General features: G+C 39.6%; 1 protein-coding gene and 1 pseudogene across 4 annotated transcripts in view; one reads left to right on the top strand and one right to left on the bottom strand.

Annotated features, from left to right (window-relative positions):
- Positions 1-1,414: 1,414 nt before the first annotated feature.
- LOC148844599 (dirigent protein 22 pseudogene) lies at positions 1,415-2,504 on the bottom strand (annotated as a pseudogene). The gene has a single exon (XR_016102227.1). The product of XR_016102227.1 is annotated as a dirigent protein 22 pseudogene (transcript).
- A 2,879-nt stretch (positions 2,505-5,383) lies between these two features.
- Positions 5,384-22,332, top strand: part of LOC148844598 (Pentatricopeptide repeat (PPR) superfamily protein) — a 41,083-nt gene continuing 24,134 nt past the window's right edge. For all 3 annotated transcript variants that reach the window (XM_088953735.1, XM_088953734.1, XM_088953736.1), the window contains exon 1: positions 5,384-7,538. In XM_088953735.1, coding sequence (XP_088809861.1) covers positions 5,564-7,504 — 1,941 coding nt within the window. In that variant the 5' untranslated portion in view covers positions 5,384-5,563 and the 3' untranslated portion in view covers positions 7,505-7,538. The remainder of the gene's footprint in view (positions 7,539-22,332) is intronic.

The following is a 22,332-nucleotide window of genomic DNA, read 5'->3' as shown; positions in this document are numbered from 1 at the left end:
TCCAGCACTTCGCCTCTGGGATGCCGAACTGAACAACCGCACCGTACCTGACACCGAAGGAGTCCGTATCTAGAGGCGGCGCACCTGACTGACTTGGGACCTGACGCTTGATAACCGCACTTCAACGGCCACCTGCCACTGCCATCTCCAGTTACAGAGACAGATCTGACAAAGAGAGCAGTGGCGGTTCTGCCTCTACAGAGGTGAGGACACCCGAACTGGCAGAAGCATAGAGGCGATCATACCCAAACTGGCAGAAGCGCAGGTAATCACACCCGAACTGCCAGAAGCGCAGGTAATAATACCCGACCTAACTGAAGCTTAGGAGTGAGTGTACAAAGTGGTTATAAAAGGCTCTCTACCCCCCAAGAACGAGGTATGTGAACTTTGTGCCATCTGGTTTATCATCTTGCCTCTAAGGATACTAACTTGAGCTTCGGAGCATTCTCATCGGGTCCCTCCCCGAAGATACTCGTTTTCTTCCCCGTTTCAGGCACCTTCTGCTCCAGCCTGATGCAAGATCGTTGACAACTAGGACCGACCGGATTGCGCACCATCAGCTAGCATTGCTTTGGAAGTACTTATTAATTTGTGTGAGTCCAAAATCAACATCCCATAACCGGATCATACCCTACAATAGCTAGATTTTGAATATTGATTATGGATCAGAAAAGTCCTAACCAATAAAAGCATATCCCAGCCAAAAGGAAAAAAGAAATGCCAAACATGCTCTAGGACTAGCCTTCCCATGTTCCTTATTCTTGAATTTAGGGTTGTGGGTCAAGTTTATCCAACAAACCCAAACAAATCAAACTAATTATCATGGTTTTGGTTCCATAATTTTCAATTATATTATCAAAATTTTAATTTTAATTTACTTTTTAAATAAAAACATGTAATTTTCAATATGGTTGGTTGGGTTATTAACACTAGTTATCATTTAAACTTAAATTTAAGTTATCCAATATAATTTTGGGTCTATGATTTTGTCCCAATTAATAACCGATTTGAGATGGGTTCTACCAAGAACCGACCCAAACCCTACTTGCTAGTCACGTTAAAAGTGTTTTGACTTATTATTATAATATATTTATAATGACAATCGTATAAATTTTCAAAAAATGTTCCACTTGTGTCACTACACTCATCAAATGTGGTGTTTGGTTATGTGGCCACTAATTTGAAAAATGACACCAATTCATCACTACATAAGTGTTTATTCCAAAATACTATTAATTGGTAACACATTTATTAGATAAGTATTTATCTCGATTTGATTGAGAGTCAACCATGCAAGAAATATTATTTTTAATATTTTTCCAACATCCGATCGATTATTTACTATTCAGCTTATGTGGCACCTAATGACATTTAATAGTAATAGCTGTTAAACAACTAAAATAAACATCCATTCTTGTTTTTCAAGATAAATCCCATAGAACGTTTTCTTCAATAAATGACAATAACACCAAATAAACTCAAAATTGACAATTCAAGAAACCTCTCCTTTTTATAAACTAAAACTAATTATATATATATATATATATATATAAGAGAAAAAGTGACGAGAGAGAGAGGCAGAAGGGGAGATTAATAGTGGATCACAAAAACATTATATTCAACAATGGCGTGACCAGCTTTAGGGTCCGAGGAGTGTGTTTTGGCCTGAGCATAGCCTCGGGCGAACCTGAAAACCCCACTCCCTCCGACCACCGGCATCTCTCGGAGGCCGGAGAAAATAGGATTTCTCCCAAGAATACTCAGCGTACTTCCGTTGTGCTTCCCCTCCATGAACACAAAGTCCAGGGCCATCAAGTAGCTTGCTTCACTTTGCGAAGAAGAGGCATAGATTCCTTGAGATCGTCCAACGAGCTTCGAAGTCAAATCTGGAGTTTCGGTCAATGGAATATCCATCGTCCTCACCGTGCCGAATTTTGTGGTCATTATGTCCGTCGGATCTGCCCCCGCTACGATTTCGGAAGTTGGGTTGCTGCCACCAACTATCTCGTGGAAGTAGAAGTGAAAGTGAGTGATCTTCTCTTGCTTTAGCCCCATTTCTTGTGGTAACAGAATTCGAGAAAAACGAAAGTTATGAGACGCCCCATTTACACCAGCACTGAAAGAGGAGAAGAAGAAGAAAGTTGTGAAAATTATCTGAGAAGAGATGAATTTAGAGAGAATTCTGGCCATGGGACAGAATAGAAGTAGATTCTTCGATCGCTTTCTCCCAAAATTTGATGGATCGGCGAATTGGGTTCCGCACGGTGGTCATCTATATAGAAGAAGAAATAAATTAATTGGATTATTTTATCCACCAGCTGAAGCCTGAACCTAAAGCTGAATATGAGTTTTTCGCTTTTTTTAATCCAAGTCATTCCTTCTACATTGTCAGGAGCAGATCCCGTTCCGCCATTTGGACTTGATTTTTTAAAGAGTGGTTATGGAAATTAATAATTACTATAATTAAAATGGAATTTTCTATCATAACTTTCACAAGATTTTTTTTTTTATTTAATTTTTCGTGGATCCTCAAACCCATTGAGTCATTGACCCCTTCCCCTGGGGAGACGGCGCCGAGGCGGGATTCAATCCCAAGTTTTCTCTACAACCGGTCGAAAGAAGTAAAGAACTAGTCCTCACCAATTGAGTTGGTGCCTTACAACCTCCACAAGATATGTCGTAACAGAACATTCTTTATATTCTTTACACACAACTATTCGAGGTTTTGTTGCATTTCACCATAAGCCTATACCAATTAATCTGAGGGTCCGTTTGGTTTGTGATTAAAATCGGAATGGAATCGGAATAATCTATTCCCCTACCTGTTTGGTTCAAACAGGAGTTGGAATCGGATTCATCAAGAGGCTGATACTGTTTGGTTCATCAAGAGGCTGGAACCGGAATCAGCCATGATTTTCAAATTTACCCCTAATAAAAATAAAAAAGCAGAAAATACCAAAAAATACAGAAATTTTGCTTGTATCTATCCACCGCTTCTTCAAACGTCTCCTCTGTCTCATTGTTAATCCACCCATACTCGCTCATGAACTAGGGTTTTTGGAGGGTAATTCACAATAAAATCCTTCCACACATTATCACCCTCCAAATCCCCAACAACCTCTAGTAGATAGTTGTTGCACTTCAAACCTCCCCCGAATCTGATCATCATCACCCTGTCACCTCTTCTCAACCTCTTCTTGGCCTCCTTGCTGGCTCCAAATTGTACTTTGTCAGCCCCAAACTCTTTCCCACCCGTCCATAACCGCCTTTCCTCTGGTGTGAAGGCAAAAATGGCCGATCCTAGTCTTGAAATTCACTCCTGCTTTTGACACCGCCGCTCTTGCTGGCTGACGCACTGTCCTTCTTGGGTCGAGGAAGGAGGTGTGTTACTATAACATATCGAAGCAGCTCCCTCAGCAGTAACACCTTGGGTGCTAATACTCTGAGGTTCTCGACGAAGGCACAAGCGGTAGATTTGGGGAGGTTCTTACCAAGGTGAAACCCTGGTCTACCCGCAGTGTCTTCCTTCTGAATTGCACATCCAGAAAAAAAAAATGAAACTAATAGTGGAATGGGAATCACATTCCAAGGGAAGGGGTCGGGAATGGCCATTCCCCCATATTCTACATACTCATTCCCATTCTGGTTGACCAAACATCCAGAAAAACGGAATGACCCATTATGATTCCAGTTCTAGGGTCCTATTCTCTCGAACCAAATAGACTCTAATACATAAATTGTCCTTGAGAGATCAGGACATTGCTGGCTGCCTTGTTGGTAAAGCCTCTTTAGTTGGTTGTAGTGGAGTCTCGAGATCAAGTCTTTTCTTCACCAGGGGTGGGGGTCTAAAAGTTTAGGGAAGGGCTACCTATTGTATAATTAAAAAAATTGTGAAATAATTTTATATTGTTCAATTCAAAACATAAGGCAATGCAATGCCACATCTCTACCCACGAGACATTACAACTATGCATTGGGAATGTCTTCCTTATTATCATTCATGGAGAGATGTTCCCAATACAGTGTGGTGGTGTTTTGTGGGTAGGGACATAGGAACAGCTTGTGGGAAGTAGATCCCGAGTGGTGGTTTCAGGGGTGAGCATGGGTTCGTTCAGTTCGGTTCTGTAGCCTACCTTGTAGGGGTTCATGGTTTTTGGAACTAGAATATACCTTGTGAAGGTTGGTTTTAATGGTGGTGAGCTTCAGGGTCGGTTCTAGGGTCTACCTATGGAACTTGTTCTTTCTTTACTCTCCCCTTAAAAAAATGAAACATGTTCTTTAAAAACTTGATTTTCAATAAACATAATATATGGTTTAAAACTTATGTTATATTTATTAATTAAATTGATTAATTTAATATGTAGATTATCATAATATAATAATGTATGGTTCAAAACATCATTATAATTCAAATTTTTGTAAATATTACTTTTACATTACTTATTATACGCATTCAAATATTAAAATGAAAACAATTGATGAAATCATATAAGTAATTCAATGGTAAAGCGAGACCATGAGCTTTGTAACCATGAATGTTTGGGTTCAAATACTCACATACTCAAAAGTATTTGTGGGTTTATTTCAAGGTAACTTTGGTTCCAAGGCCAATTTATTGTATTGGTTCAGGTAGGGTAATCCCTTATACCCTATGACCAGCCTGGGTAGGGGTCAATTCCAAAAATTTAGAACCAAACCTTCCCTATAAGAGATTGGGTAGGGTCGGTTCAAGTCTAGTATGTGTGTGTGTGTTTGTGTTTAGAATTTTCTACATTGCGTTTATATTTCCGTGTATAAAAATAATTCTAATTTATAACACTTATTTTTGTTTATGATGAGTATACAATATTTGTCCAAATGTTTATTTTTATGTATATGTATCTTTTTATATATTTTGTATTTTTATTTATTTAATTATGACAAAAAAAATGGACACATTTGACTCAAAAGTTGATTATTGATTTACCCAAATGGTTGAATTGCTTACTCATCACTTAGATAAAAGACTTGTTTCATTTTGATGTCAATTAAAAAAAAACACAAATTTTATATTGTTAAAATATTGGATATAGATCTCATTAGTATATTTTATTAATTAAAAATTATCTTATATATAGGATTTGATAAAAGAGAATGATAATTGATACTTAATACCTCAGACATAGGGTTTAAAACTCCCCTTTAACATTTCCCATGCTCTCTTAAACCTAGCCTTACTTTTTAAAACTTCCAAAGACCCCATCAGAAATTTATGATGAAGGGTTTTTACAAGTTTACTATCTTACCCCTCCATTTGAGTTTACCATGAACCAAAATTGTGGGGACGCGTGATGTCATCACATCGATCATGTTCGTACTCCTTCGCCAACAACTGAACGCGGCATAGCCTCTCCAATCGAAATCGAACTGCCGCTTCCTATTGCTGAGTATCAGCACCTGCGCGCTGCGCCTTCAACAACTGAACAAAGACACTCGATCGAAATCGAACAAAGCAGAATAGCCTCTCCGCTTCTGGCCTTTCACTTCATGGTATCCGCAACAAATCAATCTCTGCGCCAGCAAAATGAGGATTTGCAGATCTTTCCCTTTACGAACTTTCATCAAACAATACACTCTCAAGAATATATGTGCCATAAATCAAGGTCTGTCCCCCGCATTTCTATGTTCAACCTCTATTTCTGAAACTTCACTAGAAAGGACCTACCAACCTTCGATCACCCTCGAAGACAACGAAAAGGACACTGTAGAACTCGTAAAGAAAGCAGCCTCAGATTCTCAGTGGCATTTGATCGAACAAGTTTCCTCAAAACTCACTCCATCCTTGATTTATGATATCCTCTTTAACCTCCGAGGATCGCCAGATGCTGTTCTAGCGTTCATAGAAAAATTAGGTATTAATCGCTTCGATCTCCAATGCGTTTGCCTCGCTGTAGGTATAAGCTCTCGCAATCCATCTTCACAACCCGCTCTGCAGCTCATGAAGCGAGCCGTTGATGGTGGCATTGCGACACACCGGGAGATCTTTGATGAGTTATTGCTCGTTCACGAGCGGTTGAACTTGTCAAGTTCAGTTGTTTTTGATTTGCTGATGAGGGCTTTTTCTGGATTGAAGAGACCGGGCGAGGCTTTTGAGTGTTTTTACATAATGAAGGATCGGGGGATTCTTCCGAAGATTGAAACTTGCAATGATCTACTGAGTTTGCTTTTAAAACTGAATCAAAATGAGACGGCTTGGGTTTTGTATGCTGAAATGTTCAGGTTGAGGATTCATTCGACTGTTGTCACGTTCAACATAATGATTAATGTGTTGTGTAAAGAAGGGAAGTTGAAGAAAGCGAAGGCTTTTATGGGAAACATGGAGGGATTGGGCTTTAAACCTAATGCAGTGACTTACAACACGATCATCAATGGGTATATTTCAAGAGGAAAACTCGAAGGCGCCTATGAAGTCTTTGATGCCATGAAACGGAAAGGCATCAATGCAGATTCTTACACATATAGCTCGCTGATATGTGGGTTGTGCAAGGAAGGACGACTCGATGAAGCATCAGAACTGTTAGGAAAAATGACTGAGAAAAAGTTGGTTCCTACTGCTATTACTTACAACACGTTGATTGATGGATACTGCAATAAGGGGAATTTGGTTATGGCCTTCAGGTATAGGGATGAGATGGTCAACAAAGGCATAGAGCCAATAGTCTCCACGTTCAATATGCTCATTCATGCATTGTTTATGGATGGTAGGACAGCAGAAGCAGATGCTTTGATCAAGGAAATGGTGGCAAAGGACATAGCTCCTGATTCTATAACTTATCATATATTGATCAATGGGTACTGTAGGGAAGGGAATGTGAAGAAGGCCTTTGACCTCCATGCGGAGATGTTGAGTAAAGGTATCCATCCTACATCTAAGACTTACACATCCCTTATCTATGTGCTGAGCAGGCACCATAGAATGACCGAGGCAGATAATTTATTTGAGCATGCAGTGGGCAAAGGGTTGTCCCCTGATAACATAATGTTCAATGCCTTGATTGATGGCCACTGTGTGAATGGGAATATGGAGCGTGCTTTTATGCTTTTAAAGGAGATGGATAGGAAAAAGGTCCCGCCTGATGAAGTGACATACAATACATTGATGCAAGGGTTCTGTAGGGAGGGAAAAGTTGATGAAGCTCGTGGGCTTCTTGATCAAATGAAGAAAAGGGGGATCAAACCTGATCATATCAGTTATAATACACTCATTAGTGGGTACAGTAGAAAAGGTGATATGAAGGATGCTTTTAAAGTTCGCGATGAGATGTTGAGTAAAGGTTTCAATCCCACCCTTCTCACTTATAATGCTCTTATTCAAGGGCTATGCAAAAACAAGGAGGGAGATCATGCTGAAGAGCTGCTCAAGGAAATGATAAGTAGAGGCATTACTCCAGATGATAGCACTTACTTTTCTTTGATTGAGGGGCTTGGTGAATGTAAAAACTTGGATGAGAGTAATTGCACATAGTCGATTGACAACCAGAAAGATTTCAACAAACAAGGTCAGAAAATTGTGTTTATCTTCATTGTCCTCCTGTGCCAGGATAAATAATAGGATAAGTTTCTTCAATTATTTCTGATAATAAATATAAAGATTCAAGTAGGTAAAGTCTTTTCAGTGTTGATATTAATGAATCCATGCAGACCCCCCTTTCCAAATGAAACCAGATCTATAGGTCTAATCATGCATGTTTTTCTAGCCTAATATTTTTCAGATGTCCAGGAGTTGTTTTTCTTTCTTTACAAGTTAGGGTTTTACACTGAATGGGAGGACCGCCTACCACTATTATAAAGCACTTTATTCCTTCTAACCACGTCAATGCAAGTTATCCTTAATATTTCCACGTGCAAATTTGAAAATTCCAATTCCTTAGATACCGTGCCAACCCCAGAAAAGAGAGAAAAAGCAAAGAAAAAACTCACACACTTAGGCCCTTAGGCATAACATGAATGCCATCATCATCAAAACAAAAGGGATGATGGAGGAAAATAGAGAATACATTTTTGTTGTTTTAGGATTTGTGGAGGTTGAAAAATTACAGAAACTTGAAGGAGAACTAGGGAAAAGGAGGGCCTCATTCAGGATTTCATAAAATGCAAGTTGCTTTTAGCCATTTCAGTTTAAGCATTGCATTGGCATTGACTAGCCAATTGCCTAAGAATTTTGGAGGCCCATTGATTAGGCAACTAATTATGTGGATGATATTTTTTTGATCAATAATTATGTGGATGATATAGATATAAACATCTTAGTGTGGGCAAGTAACTAGTATTTCCCCTTTATATATTTGCTAGCAAATTTGCACATGTTTTGCACGTGACAATTTTAGGTGATGATGATGATGATGATGATAGTAATATGTCCAAATTTTTCCATAACTTTTTTATATTTTTATGTGTACAAAAACAATTCTTATTTATCACTCTTGTTTTTGTTCAATATGATGAATATATAATATTAGAGATGTGCCCAAATGTTTTCAACAAAATTTCTATATTTTTTCACAATTTTTTGTGTTTTATCCTTTTTAATTTTTATTATTTAATTATCATACCAAGAGTTGAAACATTTCACCTAAAGGTTGAGTTGTTGACCCACCACCAAACAGGAAAAGAATTTCATTTTTGTGTAGGTTTTACATTTTGTATTTCATTTCCATCATCAATAAAAACAATTCATATTTATCCCACTTATTTTTCTTTAATATTACTAATATAAAACATTATAGATGTGCCCAAAATTTTCAATAATTTTTTGTATTTGTTTTTATTTTAAAATCTTATTATTTAACTATGACATCATGGGTCAATCCATTTGATCCCAATGGTTTAATTGCTTCCCACCACTTGGACTGAAGAACGGTTTTGGTTTTGAGTTGGATTTAAAAACATGAGTTTTTATATTGTTAAAAGTATTGGATATAGATCTAATTGGTAGAATTAATTGGTGAGAAAAATACCTTAAATATAGGATTTAATGAGAGAGAATGGGAGTTAATACCTTAGGTATAAGACTTAATGAGAGGGAATTGAATGATGTGAAAAGTAGACTAAGTAGTAGTTGAAATTAAGTTTTCTGCTCTCACAATTAGAGAGGGACCAACTTCAAAAATACCTTAAATATAGGATTTAATGAGAGAGAATGGGAATTAGTACCTTAGGTATAAGACTTAATGAGAGGGAATTGAATGATGTGAAAAGTAGACTAAGTAGTAGTTCAAATTAAATTTTCTGCTCTCACAATTAGAGAGGGACCAACTTCAAAAATACCTTAAATATAGGATTTAATGAGAGAGAATGGGAGTTAATACCTTAGGTATAAGACTTAATGAGAGGGAATTGAATGATGTGAAAAGTAGACTAAGTAGTAGTTCAAATTAAATTTTCTGCTCTCACAATTAGAGAGGGACCAACTTCAAAAATAGGTGTATTTTAGTCAAGAATGTGTATGTGTGTGTGTGTGTGACAACTAGGACTCTTTATGCTTATGTGTATGCCTATTATTCAAAATATTTTCGTTGTTTCAACCCCAACTTCCCAAGGCTTAAGGGAAAAAGAGGGAAGGCCACGTGGAGGACAGTAAGAGCAGCAATGGTATGGTCGATTTGGGAAGAAAGAAATAACAGAATATTCAATGAAAAGAACAGGTCTAAGGAGGGGTTAACTGAAGCCATCTTAGTGAGAAACGCACATTGGGTAAAAACTTTGGAATTGTTCAGGGACATTGTTAGAACTTGGTTTGAAGTAGCACAAATAGGTAGACACATTGAAGAAGTGAAAAGGGACTGGAAACCCCCGGTTGTTAATAAGTTGAAGCTGAACTTTGATGGAACTCTATGGACAATCTGGGAAGAGCAGACACTGGGGGAGTGATTAGAAATCACTAAGGAGTGGTGGTAGTGATGTATTCAAATTCAGTTGGCTTAGGAGACTTGGTCAAGGACTTGGGCTGAAATCGTGGCACTCTTACAAGGAATGAGACTAGCACTACAGCTTGATCTCAGAGACATGGAAGTTGAAGGAGAATCACAATTAGTTATTCATTGGATAAAGCAAGTCAAATCAGTGCCTTGGAAATACAAACATGCTTTTAGGGAAAATGATGTCATAGCAAAACAAATAAATTCTAGTTTCAGCTAGGTGAGAACTACAAATGGGGTGGCAGGTGTTCTAGCCAAACAGGGAGTTGATAGACCAAACTTATTCTGGGAAAATTGTAAACTCATGTGATTAGGGTGTGTTAACAGTTGTACTAAGCTTTTTTAATTTATTAGTGAATCACTGAATCCTTTTGCTGATAAAAAAAGTGTGAGGGATTGTTTGATAACAGCTGAAAAGCTTATTGCTTTGTCTTTTAGTGAATAAGATTTTTCCTTTTGGTTTTTTAAAATACAGTTTTTGTCCAAGGGCTACATAATGGGGGTATCCCATCCCCCAACCCAGGTGCAGGCGGGATTTGATCCCAAGTCTCTGCTACAACCAGCAGGAGACCTTACCAACCACTCGGTTGGCACCTTGCTTGAATAAGATTTTAAGGAGGTTGTGAGCTCCTTAATAGCTGAAAAAGAATCTTGCAAACATTCAGTGTGTAAACTGCCCTCTTTGAAAAAATCCTTAGAACCTTGAAACTGTACCTTCCAATGCCCGTACTCTTAGTCTACAGGGTTGCACCAAACCTCCTTCGTTGGAAAGAATCTTGCCATGTTAGAGGACTGGAGAAGAGCAGTGTAGAAAGAACTAGTAAAAAACAAAGGAGAAGATGACTAAATTCTGCTGTCCAAGTAGGACTGGTCCAATAACACTATATTAAGAAGGGCAATGAGATCATCGACCATTCCCATTTTAGACTCCCTCAACCCCCTAGTCCCAAGAATTACCATTTAGATAGACAAAGGAAATTGTTTTATCTTTGTTCGATGAGGGAGTAGATGGGACGGGAATCTATCTTCGAAGGAGATGTCCCCAAACCATACATCTTCCCAGAAGCGCACTTTTTACCTACACTATACACAAGCATCGAATCTAATATACAGAAGAAAGGAGGGCAAAATGCCATGGATAGCTTTCCACCGAGATGATTGAGATGCCCTAGGTCAAGACCAACATCACAACCACTTTCTGCCAATTCGTATATACTCACTATAACCTTATGGCACAAGTTATCCTATTTCAGAGGTAGTCTCCACAACCACTTTCCCAACAAAACTATGTTTCTTAGCTTTATATTTTCTTATACCCAGCCCTCCACTATCTATACTTCTAGAAACCACCTCCCACTTCTCCAAATGATCTTTTTTTTTGTATCTCCTGGTTCTCATAAGAAATCCCTCATTAATTTCTTCAGTTTATTAAAGTGATTCTACTCCTAATGAGATTTAATTTCTCTTTCAGCCTACAAGCCTCTTCTTCCGATCTATTTACCCCTACCCCACAACTCTTTCCCCAATTTACTTTGAGATTAGAGACCCTTTCAAAATGAGTCACCAACCTCTTCAAATTGATTAATTCCTTCCTCTCCCCTTCACAAAATAAAATGATGTCATCCGCAAATTGTAAATGTGTAACCACCACTACTTTCCTCTCAATTCTCCAGCCTGTAATCATATTATTAGTATCAGCCCTAACAATCAAATCACTTAAAATGTGGCTACTAGGGTGAAGAGGAAGGAGGAAAGGGGACCTCCCTGTCTAAGACCCTTTCTACCTGAGAAGAAATCCCTAGCTACTCCATTAACCAACCTCGCATCCTAGCCTAGCAAGGTTTCCCACCTCTTCTTCCGATCTATTTACCCCTACCCTGCAACTCTTTCCCCAATTTATTTTGAGATTAGAGACCCTTTCAAAATGAGTCACCGACCTCTTTAGATTGATCAATTCCTTCCTTTCCTCTTCACAAAATAAAATAATGTCATCCGCAAGTTGTAAATGTGTAACCATCACTGCTTTCCTCCCAATTCTCCAGCCTCTAATCAAATTATTAGTATCAGCCCTAACAATTAAATCACTTAAGCAAGTCATAAGCTTTCTCTAGGTCAAGTTTACAAACCAAACCTTTCTCCTTTTTCCAACCCTTGTACAACATACATTTTTTTTATCAGTAAATATTCAGATTTATTAAATCAAAGTCAAAGATAGTACAACTTAGGGAAAGGCACGAGATAATCAGCCAAGGCATTAGCCGATCTACCTAGCCACTGAACTCTAACTGTCAAACCCCTCAATAGCCATTTAACCTTTTTTAAAATATCCTTAAAGTTCCAAGTGACAGTACTGAGGCCAGCCAACCATCCTACTGCCACCTTGGAGTCTCCTTCAATTATTAAGTTTTGCACTCCGAGTTGATAGGCAATCTATACCTCCTGTGCCACAACTAGGAGTCCAGCCCTCACAGAGTCTCCTATTCCCACCGGTCCTGAAAAAAAGGCAATAATGTTGCTGTTCTCATCTCTCAGTACACCACCAATCCCAGACGGTCCTGGGTTACCCTGACTACTTCCGTCAAAGTTCAGCTTAATAAAACCCTCCATCTGCGGAGTCCAAGTTACTTGGACTCTAGGCTTCGTAGAGGAAGTGAGGGCAACTGTAGACCAATTCCTCATTAAATCCTCAAAGGAATAATCTTCAAAGAGCTTTAAAGATTTCAGCCACAAAATAGTCCTTGTAACAATACACTCTTTGACCTCAAGAATGCTTCTTTCCTTCTCCTGAAAAATTTGGAATTTCTCTCTTCCCAAATAGGCCAAAGGAGAGCTGCTCTAATACACTTCAACATGACTCTCCCTCTTCTTGTGGTCCACACAAAGGTAGAAGGGGAAAACAACAAATTTACCTCAGCTGTCAAGTTCCACCTACACTCAAACAAATCAAATACCCAATTCCAAATGGATGCAGCAAAAGGACAAGAAATCAATAAGTGGTACAGTCCTCATTCTGCGCTTTGCACAAAATACACCAGTTAGGAGATAAACACAAAAAAAGTCTTTTCTTCTGCATGTAAACAACCCTTTCGGAGTCGAAGTCCAAATCCTCCTATCATGATTTAGTGGGTCCAAGCAAGCAGAATCAAGTAACAATAGGAGCTCAGAAACTGATAAGGATTCCTCATCTCTCAACCCTCTACGGAATCCAAGGCCCCAATTTGTCGACAAAGGGGTATACGGGGGCAAAATAAAGGAAGACACGTTCTTTTTTATAAAGGGAAATAGAGAAGAGAGAAGGGAACAGATCCTTAAGGGGCAAATTTCCCACCCAAGTGTCTTCCCAGAAAAGAATACGAGTCCCAGAGCAAGCATCATACCTTACAATGTGTAGGAACTATGGGAGGATGCCATGAATTGCCTTCCAAGGTGTTGCAAGAGTTGTCCGTCTGGATAACCCTGCATCTCAACCATTTCCGGAATAGCCATGGATACTTGCCACCACTTCATGCCATAACCTCTCCCTCTCTAAAGGCCACCTCCACAGTCACTTACCTAGAAGGGCTACATTCTTGAAAGTGATATTCCCTATTCCTAATCCTCCTTCCTCCTTACTTCGACTAACTATCTCCCATCTAACCAGATGATCCTTCTTCTCTTGCCTCGGCTCCCACAAGAAGTCCCTCATCATTTTCTCTAACCTCTTAGCTTCCCTAGTAGGAATCTTAGACAAAAAGTAGACCGACAGATTAGCAAGTGTGGATTTGATCAAAGTCACTTTACCCCCTACAGAGATATAATTCTTTTTCCAGCTTGCCAACTTCTTACCAAACTTTTCCACAATAGGGATCCAAAAGCGGCTTTCCTTTGGGTTACCTCCTAGGGGAAGACCTAGATAAGTTAAGGGCCAGGAAGAGGTGGAGCACTCTAAGCAACTCGCAATAGCCTCTATTTCTTGAGCATCCATATTGACTCCCACCACACAACTTTTTTCAAAGTTGATTTTTAGATTTGAGGCCTTTTCAAAAAAATTAATTAAGTTCTTAAGGTTCCCAGTCTTCCACAAATCGCTTCCTTCACAAAAGATTATAGTATCATCTGCAAATTGAAGGTGAGTCACAGGCACACTATTTCTTCCTATTCTCCAACCACTCACAACCTCCTCCATGTTTGTTTTTGATATCAATCTACTTAACACATCAGCAACAAGAGTGAATAAAAAGGGGAAGAGTGGATTACCTTGTCTTAGGCTTCTACAAGCTGGGAAGAAATCCTTAACTACTCCATTGACAAGGATAGAATAATGGCAAGAAGTGAGACAACCCTTGATCCACTTGCACCATCTTTCCCCAAATCCACACTTAGCACCTCTAAGAGGAAGCTCCAGTCCACCATATCGTAGGTTTTTTCAAGATTCAATTTGCAAACAAAGCCCTTCTTACCTGATCTCTTCATCTCCTCCACACATTCATTAGCTATGAAAATCTGATCTACTATTTGTCTGCCTTGTACAAACGCACCTTGAGCTTGACTAATTAGAGAGGGAAGTACCACTTTAATCCTCAAGGATAAGGCCTTAGCCAAAATTTTGTAAACACTAGTCACCAAGCTGATTGGTCTGAAGTCCTTAGGATGTTTAGCGACAGCCTTCTTGGGAACAAGAGCTACAAAAGTAGCATTGACTTCAGGGCTAACAACATGGTTATCCTCAAACTCCCAGAAGACCTCAAATAAATCATTTTTAACTATGTCCCAGCAATCTTGATAAAAGGACACCGTGAATCCATCTGGCCCAGGAGCCTTAGATCTATCCATTAGGAAAATTGCTTGTCTGATCTCTACCTCAAAATTTCTTTCCAGCCATCCCCTCTCCCTCTTAGAAAGACGTAGCCAATCTAGATCATCCACTTCCACCCTACAATCAAGAGGTTTTCTCAGAATTGACTTAAAATGATCTACAAAGCATCTGACTATCTCTTCTTGAGAGGAGATTTCCTCTCCATCAATCTCAAGTTGTCCTACAAAATTTTTCCTCCTCCCATTGGCCATCGCATGAAAAAATTTTGTGTTCCCATCTCCTTCTTTGATCTATTTAAACCTTGATTTTTGCCTCCATGATATATCTTCTTGCAGTAGGACCTCTTCTAATTCCTTCTTTAAATTCCATCTCAACTCCCGTTCTTGTGCATTCATAGTCCTTTGGGATTCCTTTTTGTCCAATTCTTCAATTTGAGTCAACAAGGAAGATTTTAAATCCTCTAACCTCCCAAATTGGTCCCTGTTCCAGGCTTTCAATTTTGTCCTCAAGTTCCTTAGTTTTCTATGAAAACTAACTCCTTTCCACTTCACCCCCCTTAGCTCTTCACACCAGCTCTCAAAATTTTTTACAAAGTCTGGGTGAGTCAACCACATATTCTCAAATCTAAAGGGTCCAGGTCCAGAGTCTAATGGTTCCTCTCCTAACTGAATAGGGCAGTGATCCGAAGTAACTCTAGGTAACCCTTTAGCCATCAACCCCCTCCATTGATCCTCCTAGGCTTCATTGAACAAGAATCTATCTAGCTTCGAACATGTTGGGTTCTCCTGAAAGTTGGACCAGGTAAAATTGGCTTGCAAAAGAGGAATCTCCTTCAACTCACAAGAGTTAATAAAAGCATTGAATTTCCTCATGCTAGTAGTGATGGACGGATGAGGGTTATTTGACTCTGTTGTGAACCGAATAACATTGAAATCTCCACCTAAACACCAAGGACCTTCCCATAACCCTTGAATGCCATACCACTCCTCCCACAATTCATTCCTCTCTCTGTAATTATTGGGCCCATACACATTGGTTAGCAGCCAAGTAAAATCACCCTCCACCATTTTGAATTTCAGAGACACAGAGAAGTTACCTACTAATTCCTTAACTGCTTCTACCACATCTTCTTTCCACAAGGTAATTATCCCCCCTGAAGCTCCCCAAGAGGGAGTTGAAGCCCAACTAATCCCTCTTGATTTCCACACACTTCTAGCCCACCTTCTATCCATCCCTTCTAATTTTGTCTCTTGTAGCATAAACACATCAGGCCTTCCCTTCTAAGCATCTCTTTTATTAGTCTTCTCTTCCTTGCACTTCCTAAGCCCTTCACATTCCAGCTTATGATTTTCATTAGGAAATAGTAGAACTCCCTCCCAAACACCCTTACCCCCCCCCTTTACTTGAGACCTTGTCTTCTCTCCCCTCAGCCATTAAACTCAATATCACCCTCAATATCTAAGATTAGCCTTTCCACCTCTGATCTTTTCTTTTTTTCCTACTTTTATCTACTCCATCACTTCTAAAGCTCTCTCTTTTCCCCTCCTTCTGTTCCAATTTTGTGGGGGTAACCTCCATTTGCTCTTCTTTCTCTTTATAATCCTCTAAGAGAGCACAAATCCTCTCCCATATTCTCTCTAATTCTTCTTCCTGCTTCCTTTTTGATAAAGACTCCCCCTCCTCTTCTCCACAACCCTTAGCCACATTCCCACTTTCCCCTCCATTGGCCATTCCTTCTGGCTGAGAGGCTGAAGCACCTGTTGCAGGCATATGACCCTTGTTAGTACCAGAAAACAAATCCACAGGCGTACCTGACTCAAAGGGAACTGGCAGAGTGGGAACAGGAGCAGAATGTGCTATCGGAGGTATCGAATCTAGGTCTGGTTCCCCTGATTGATTGATCTTTGAAGTTGTTTAGGTTCAATCAAATCTGTATTAACCAATGCAGCTGAAGCTACCTTTGAGGGTTGCCCCCTAACCGGTGATTCTGCGTGGAACGACAGTAATGAGTTCTGATCCCCTAGATAGATAACCTGAGCATGTTGCAGTCCACAAGTGGATTTGTTTGTTGGAGTAGATGTCCCCTGTGCAACTTCCGTAACAGCCATTGAACCCAAACAAAACCTTATGTGAAGTACATCCTGGCGGGGGGGGGGGGGGGGGAGGGAGCTGCTGCTTGAAATCCTAACAAAGAGCCACAACCGTCTTCCTCTAGGAACAGCACTTCAGTGTTTAGACTGTCATCTTCAAAGGGGTCCTTTGTTTGAGAGAGGTTGGTGCTGCCAAGGCTCAAAGTATCTTCCGTTTCAGAATCCGAAACATAGCAATCCTCCTCATCAGATGAGAGATTTAGGTTACATTTCTCTGGATTGTTGCTTTTGACAGAGCGTGGATTACGACGATCAGGAGAAAATTGCTGAGCTCTTTTCACTGGACGCCACTGTAGAGAGCTAGCCGACTGAGAAGGCATCTTCGAAACAGCGGCCTGGGAAGAACTCTTCTCAGAAGTCGAAGAGCTTGAGGAAGACGACAATAGACGGTTTCTGTCGTCTACCTTAGTAATAACCCCAGTCACGGGCTCACACGACTTTTTAAATGACTGGGTCGGGCCCGCTGACTCATTTGGGCCTTTATTAACAACAGTATCATTCCACATGGGCTTTGGCTTTGGCCCATTCTTAATAAACCGTGACTTCACGTGACTTTGAAAGGGTTATGCACGTCCAACCCTAGGCTTGGTTTGGTTTTATCAGGTCTAGGTTCAGTTCTTCCCTGGACCAACCCCTTTTCCTTGTTTAAGAAAGTCAGATTGGCGCCAGTTACAACCTGTGCAAAAGACCTGCCACCCTCCAGACTGTTCACTGCTTCCACACGAATAAGACCCACCCCCTGAATGCTACGTTTTTGTTTCTCAAGCATTTTGTTTTTCCATTTTAGTGAAAGTGCTTTTCTTGTTTGAATCATCCAATCCTTTCTTGCCACGCAGTTCTTCTTCAACCTTCTCATCTCCCTCCCTACGAGCCTCTTTCCAAAGCACAGATTCAACGGATGAAGCCAGCCACACTGAGTAACATTGTCCTTCAACTATTACCTCTATCTTCCAAGGAATCTCCTCAGGTTTTACTCCATTCAACAAATTGGAAACTGAAAAAAGGTCTCCCCAAAAGACACCCCCTAGTGATCCTCCACACATCAAAGCAATGGCTTCAGCAGTTTCTTGCTTCCACAAGTGAAAGGGAAGGCCTAAGAGACGCACCAGCACTCCATCTTCAACAAAGAAATCTTTGGAGTTTGATTCCGGACACCATCTTGATAATGTGAGATTTCCAAGTTCAGCTTGGATATTTAATGCCTCAATTTCTACTCTATTCTCAAGCAAGTCCAGCAAAGCCTTGTCTTTCTCAAAAGGTGTTAAAATAAACATACTCTTCAACTTCAAGCTTGCTGTTAACAGATCTGCAACTTTCCTTCAGTCTAGAATGTGAGCTGAAGCTTTAACTATCAGTTTACTTTCCCAATCTCCTCTCTGTATGTTTACTCCCATTCTGTATTTACCTGCCCCAGCTGTCACTATAAGAGTCTCTTGCTTATTATTGCTCACCGAACTAGTAGAACTGCTTATCTTCCTTTTTACTGTTACTCCTCTTTTAGCACCATCCCTCTCTTTGCTTCCCTGATTTTCAAGCTCAGCTGACCATTTAATCTCAGTTCCTCAAATAGAAGCTCCTTAGCTTCAATCTTCAAAGCTTTTTTCCAATGGCCTACCTCCACAAACTCTCCCATCTTCCCTAGAGGTATATTTCAAAACATAAAAACTTTAAGTGTTCCTTGTACAACATACATTCATTAGTAATGATAATTCAATTGACTATTTCTTTCCCAAAAATCAAGGAAAGGACTTTTTAGTCCTTTTATCCAATACCTCGGAAATGATCTTATACATACTTCCTACTAGGCTTGTAGGTCTAAAATCCCTTGGATGGTTTGCTTCTATCTTCTTAGGGATCAAAGCAATAAAAGTAGCATTTGCTCTTGAATTAAACTCACCTCTCATAAAATTGAGCACAAACCTCCATTAGATTAACCCCTATAATCTCCCAACAATTTTGATAAAAAGCCATTGTGAAACTATCTAGATTGGGCACTTTAGATCTTTCCAAGGAAAAAATTGCTCCTTTTACTTTCTAGGCCTCAAAATTTTTTCTAGAGCGACCATAAGCTCCTCGGGGCTGACCCTGTGCTAAGTCCTCTTCCTTAGTCAAGGTTTGTCCATTCCACTCCAACTGAGAGACAAAATTCTTCCTCTTTTTGGCATTGGCCAACAAATGGAAAAACTTGTGTTCGCATCATCTTACCTTAACCACCTACGTCTTGATTTTTGCTTCCAACTAATCTCCTCTTTTCTCAAAATCTCTTCCAATTCCTGCTTAAGCCTTCATCTTTCCTCCCTTTCTTCCACCCTCATTCTTCTATCCCCTTCGAGACCATCTAACTCTTCTAATATGTGAGCAATCCAAGTTTTCCTTTCTTCTAATCTCCCAAGCTTCTCCCTATTTCAGTCCTTAATCCTAACTTTCAACCTTCCATCTAAACTCCACCTGATCCTCCTCCCACCATTGTTTCACTTTTGATATAAAGTCAGGGTGAAGTAGCCACATGTTTTCAAATCTAAAAAGGCATATTCTTCCTCCCAATCTTTCTTGGGACAGTCTAGTTGGGCAGTGATTTGAAGTAGGTCTTGGTAAGTCTCTTTCTACCATCCCCCTCCAAACTTCCATGTAAATTTGGCTTGTAAGAGAGGCAAATCCCTCAACTTAAAGGAATCCACAAAAAGATTGAAGTTTCTCATACTAGAGGTGATCCTATGGTTGGGGTTATTAGTTTCATGCAAGTATCTAGTCACATTGAAGTCTCCTCCCAATCACCATGGACCATCCTAGATTTCTCTTACTCTCCTCAGGCTGTACTAGGGCATACACTTCTTGGACTAATAGGAGGTCCTTACATCCTAGAATCTGTACCCTAATAGACTCATACACAGGGTTCAGGCCTAGAAGAAAAACAAACACCTGTTGCTGTGAAACAAAAGACTTGTAAGCCTTGGCATCCACATCACACTTCTAGTTCACACTTTGATAGTGAACCAACTCCTTCCAGATGGAGGTCAAGTCGGAGTAGTACACAAAAAGACTTCTCTCCCCTTGTTTACAAGTAGATTACTCTAGCTGTAACTGTTAAATCTTTGCATAGTGCTGTTGTTCAGAATAGGTAGACTTAGCCTGCTCCCAGATTTCATAAGTTGTCTCAGTCCACACAAAGTTCCTTCTTACTTGAGGCTGCATGGACACTAGAAGCCATGACATCACCGTGCTGTTTTCCTGGTTCCACTTGTCATACTTCGCACTCCCACACTTGGGTTCCTTAATCTTCCCATTGATGTATCCTATCTTTTCCCTTGCATTGATGTACATCTTGATCCCCCTCGACCACTCTAGGTAATTAAGCCCATCTAGGGGAATAACAGCCATAGGGAAGTTCAAATCTATCCCCCCACTCTGAATTGAGGATACACCAGAGGTAGCCGAATCCTCAGAAGCCATAGTAGTCACTTTAGGTCACACTTAATCAGTAACAAGGGGCAAAGATGCACTACAGTCCAGGACCAGAAAAAAAATATTATTAATTTTCATTCCACACACGGTCCATCACTAGAGGGGGGGGGTAGTTTCTGATGATTTCTCCAGTTCACACAGTACAGTTGCTGAAAAAACATATACAGCACCAAATAGTAGTGAAACAGTCACCCCCAGGACAAATCTGGCCCTATGATCACTGAACATCTACCTTACTGCTGTTACAGAAAGTACAGGTCATCCCCTGACCTAGAAACACACCATAAAGGATCACACGAACCACGAAAACTTGAAAAACAGGTTCTAAACCCTTCACATCAATCACACAAAACTGTTACAAAAAGTTTTCTTGGTACACGACCAAGAGGGAGAGAAAAAAAAGTCTGAAAAAGCCTTCTCAGACCAATCTGATTGGTATTCTCAAGCTTCTCCAAGAGAAACACAGTAAAAAAGGTGGACACTTGATCGATTCTGTTTTCCTGGCCTAACAGACCTGCTCTGATACCATATTCTCTTGGAAAAAATAGTAGAAAGCTGGAACAGAAGAGAAGAAAAAGTGGAGAAGAGAGGAGAGTAGAAGAGAAGAATGAAAGGCAAAAAGTTCTACTGGTGATGCCAGCAATAGTATTTATTACTAGGGCGATAAAAAATAAAAGAAACATTACAAGAGTGCCCTTTAGCACTAAAGATGAAATGACTACAGCATTTTGACATTATCTTAATAATTGACCACCCGAAATGATGAGGTTCTCAGATGCCAATTATTGTATTTTGTGCATGAAATAGAAAGAGGATGTGAATCATTTATTTATACATTGTTGCTGGACAAAGTTCATATGGAATTTCTTCTTCACTATGTTTAATGCAACTTTAACCCATCAGCACCAAAGGAGATTTTCTTGACATGGCCTAGGTTGAGAGGGAATAAGAAAGGCAAGATACCACATAGTATCAATCCATTTGCTGTTTGTTGGGGCATATGGAGAGAAAGAAACAGACATATTTTCAAAGAGAAGTATCAACATAAAAGAAGATTGGTTGTTGAGATTTTTGCCATGGTGGTGCAATGTTCTTTACCCCTCCCACAATTTAAAGACTTGAGAAGAGATAATTGGCAATATCTACTTTTAGAATTTAGGACTTGGAGCTATAGTGGGTTATTCTTGTTTATATTATCAAAATTCAAGTTCTTATTTGTCCACATCTTTTTCTACCTGCAAAGAAGAGAAGCATTCAAATCAAGGTAACAAATAGATTTTCAAAAGTCAATCCCTCACTTATAAAACAAACTATCTTTAACCATCAAATCTGAAATATTACATGAAGTTCCTGAATAGGCCTTTATTCTCTGACACCTGAGCCCCCCAACCCTAAGCCAACTCGGCGCGAAATTGGATTTAAATCAATTGGGTTTCAGATTGAGCGTACCGATCTGCATCCTCACCTTTGTGCATCAAACATCTAAACTACACTCTCAAACTCAAACCACATTTCAGTGTTAGTGGGTTGAGTTAAACCTGAAATTTAGGCTAAAAGATAAACATGCTAGCTAATGTACAATACTAATCAAGACAAGTTAGAAGGAATACCAGAAACTATGGGGAGAAAATAAGAAGAAAAGAAAAAAAAAAAAACAGTTTTTTCCATGTACAAATCTAAAGCACCAGATCCAGATGGCTTTACAACAGGACTGTTGGGAAGTATTGAAAGATGACTTGATTGAAGTCTTCAAAGAATTCTCGAACACGCATATTGTTACCATGGAGTTAATGCAACTTTTTTGGCTTTGATTCCCAAAAATCCAGATGCTAGTCAACCTAATGACTTCCGGCCCATTAGTTTGGTGACTAGTATCTACAAAATAATTGCTAAGGTTCTGTCTTTGAAGATAAGAGAAATACTTCCCTTTCTCATAAGCCAGTTCCAAGGGACATTTGTTCATGGGAGA

This window comes from Nelumbo lutea, chromosome 7 (genome assembly GCF_056320005.1).
Source record: "Nelumbo lutea isolate HS-2025 chromosome 7, American lotus-T2T, whole genome shotgun sequence".
Taxonomy (NCBI): domain Eukaryota; kingdom Viridiplantae; phylum Streptophyta; class Magnoliopsida; order Proteales; family Nelumbonaceae; genus Nelumbo; species Nelumbo lutea.
Note: the sequence above shows the minus strand (reverse complement) of the source record. Positions and strands in the feature narration are given on the sequence as shown.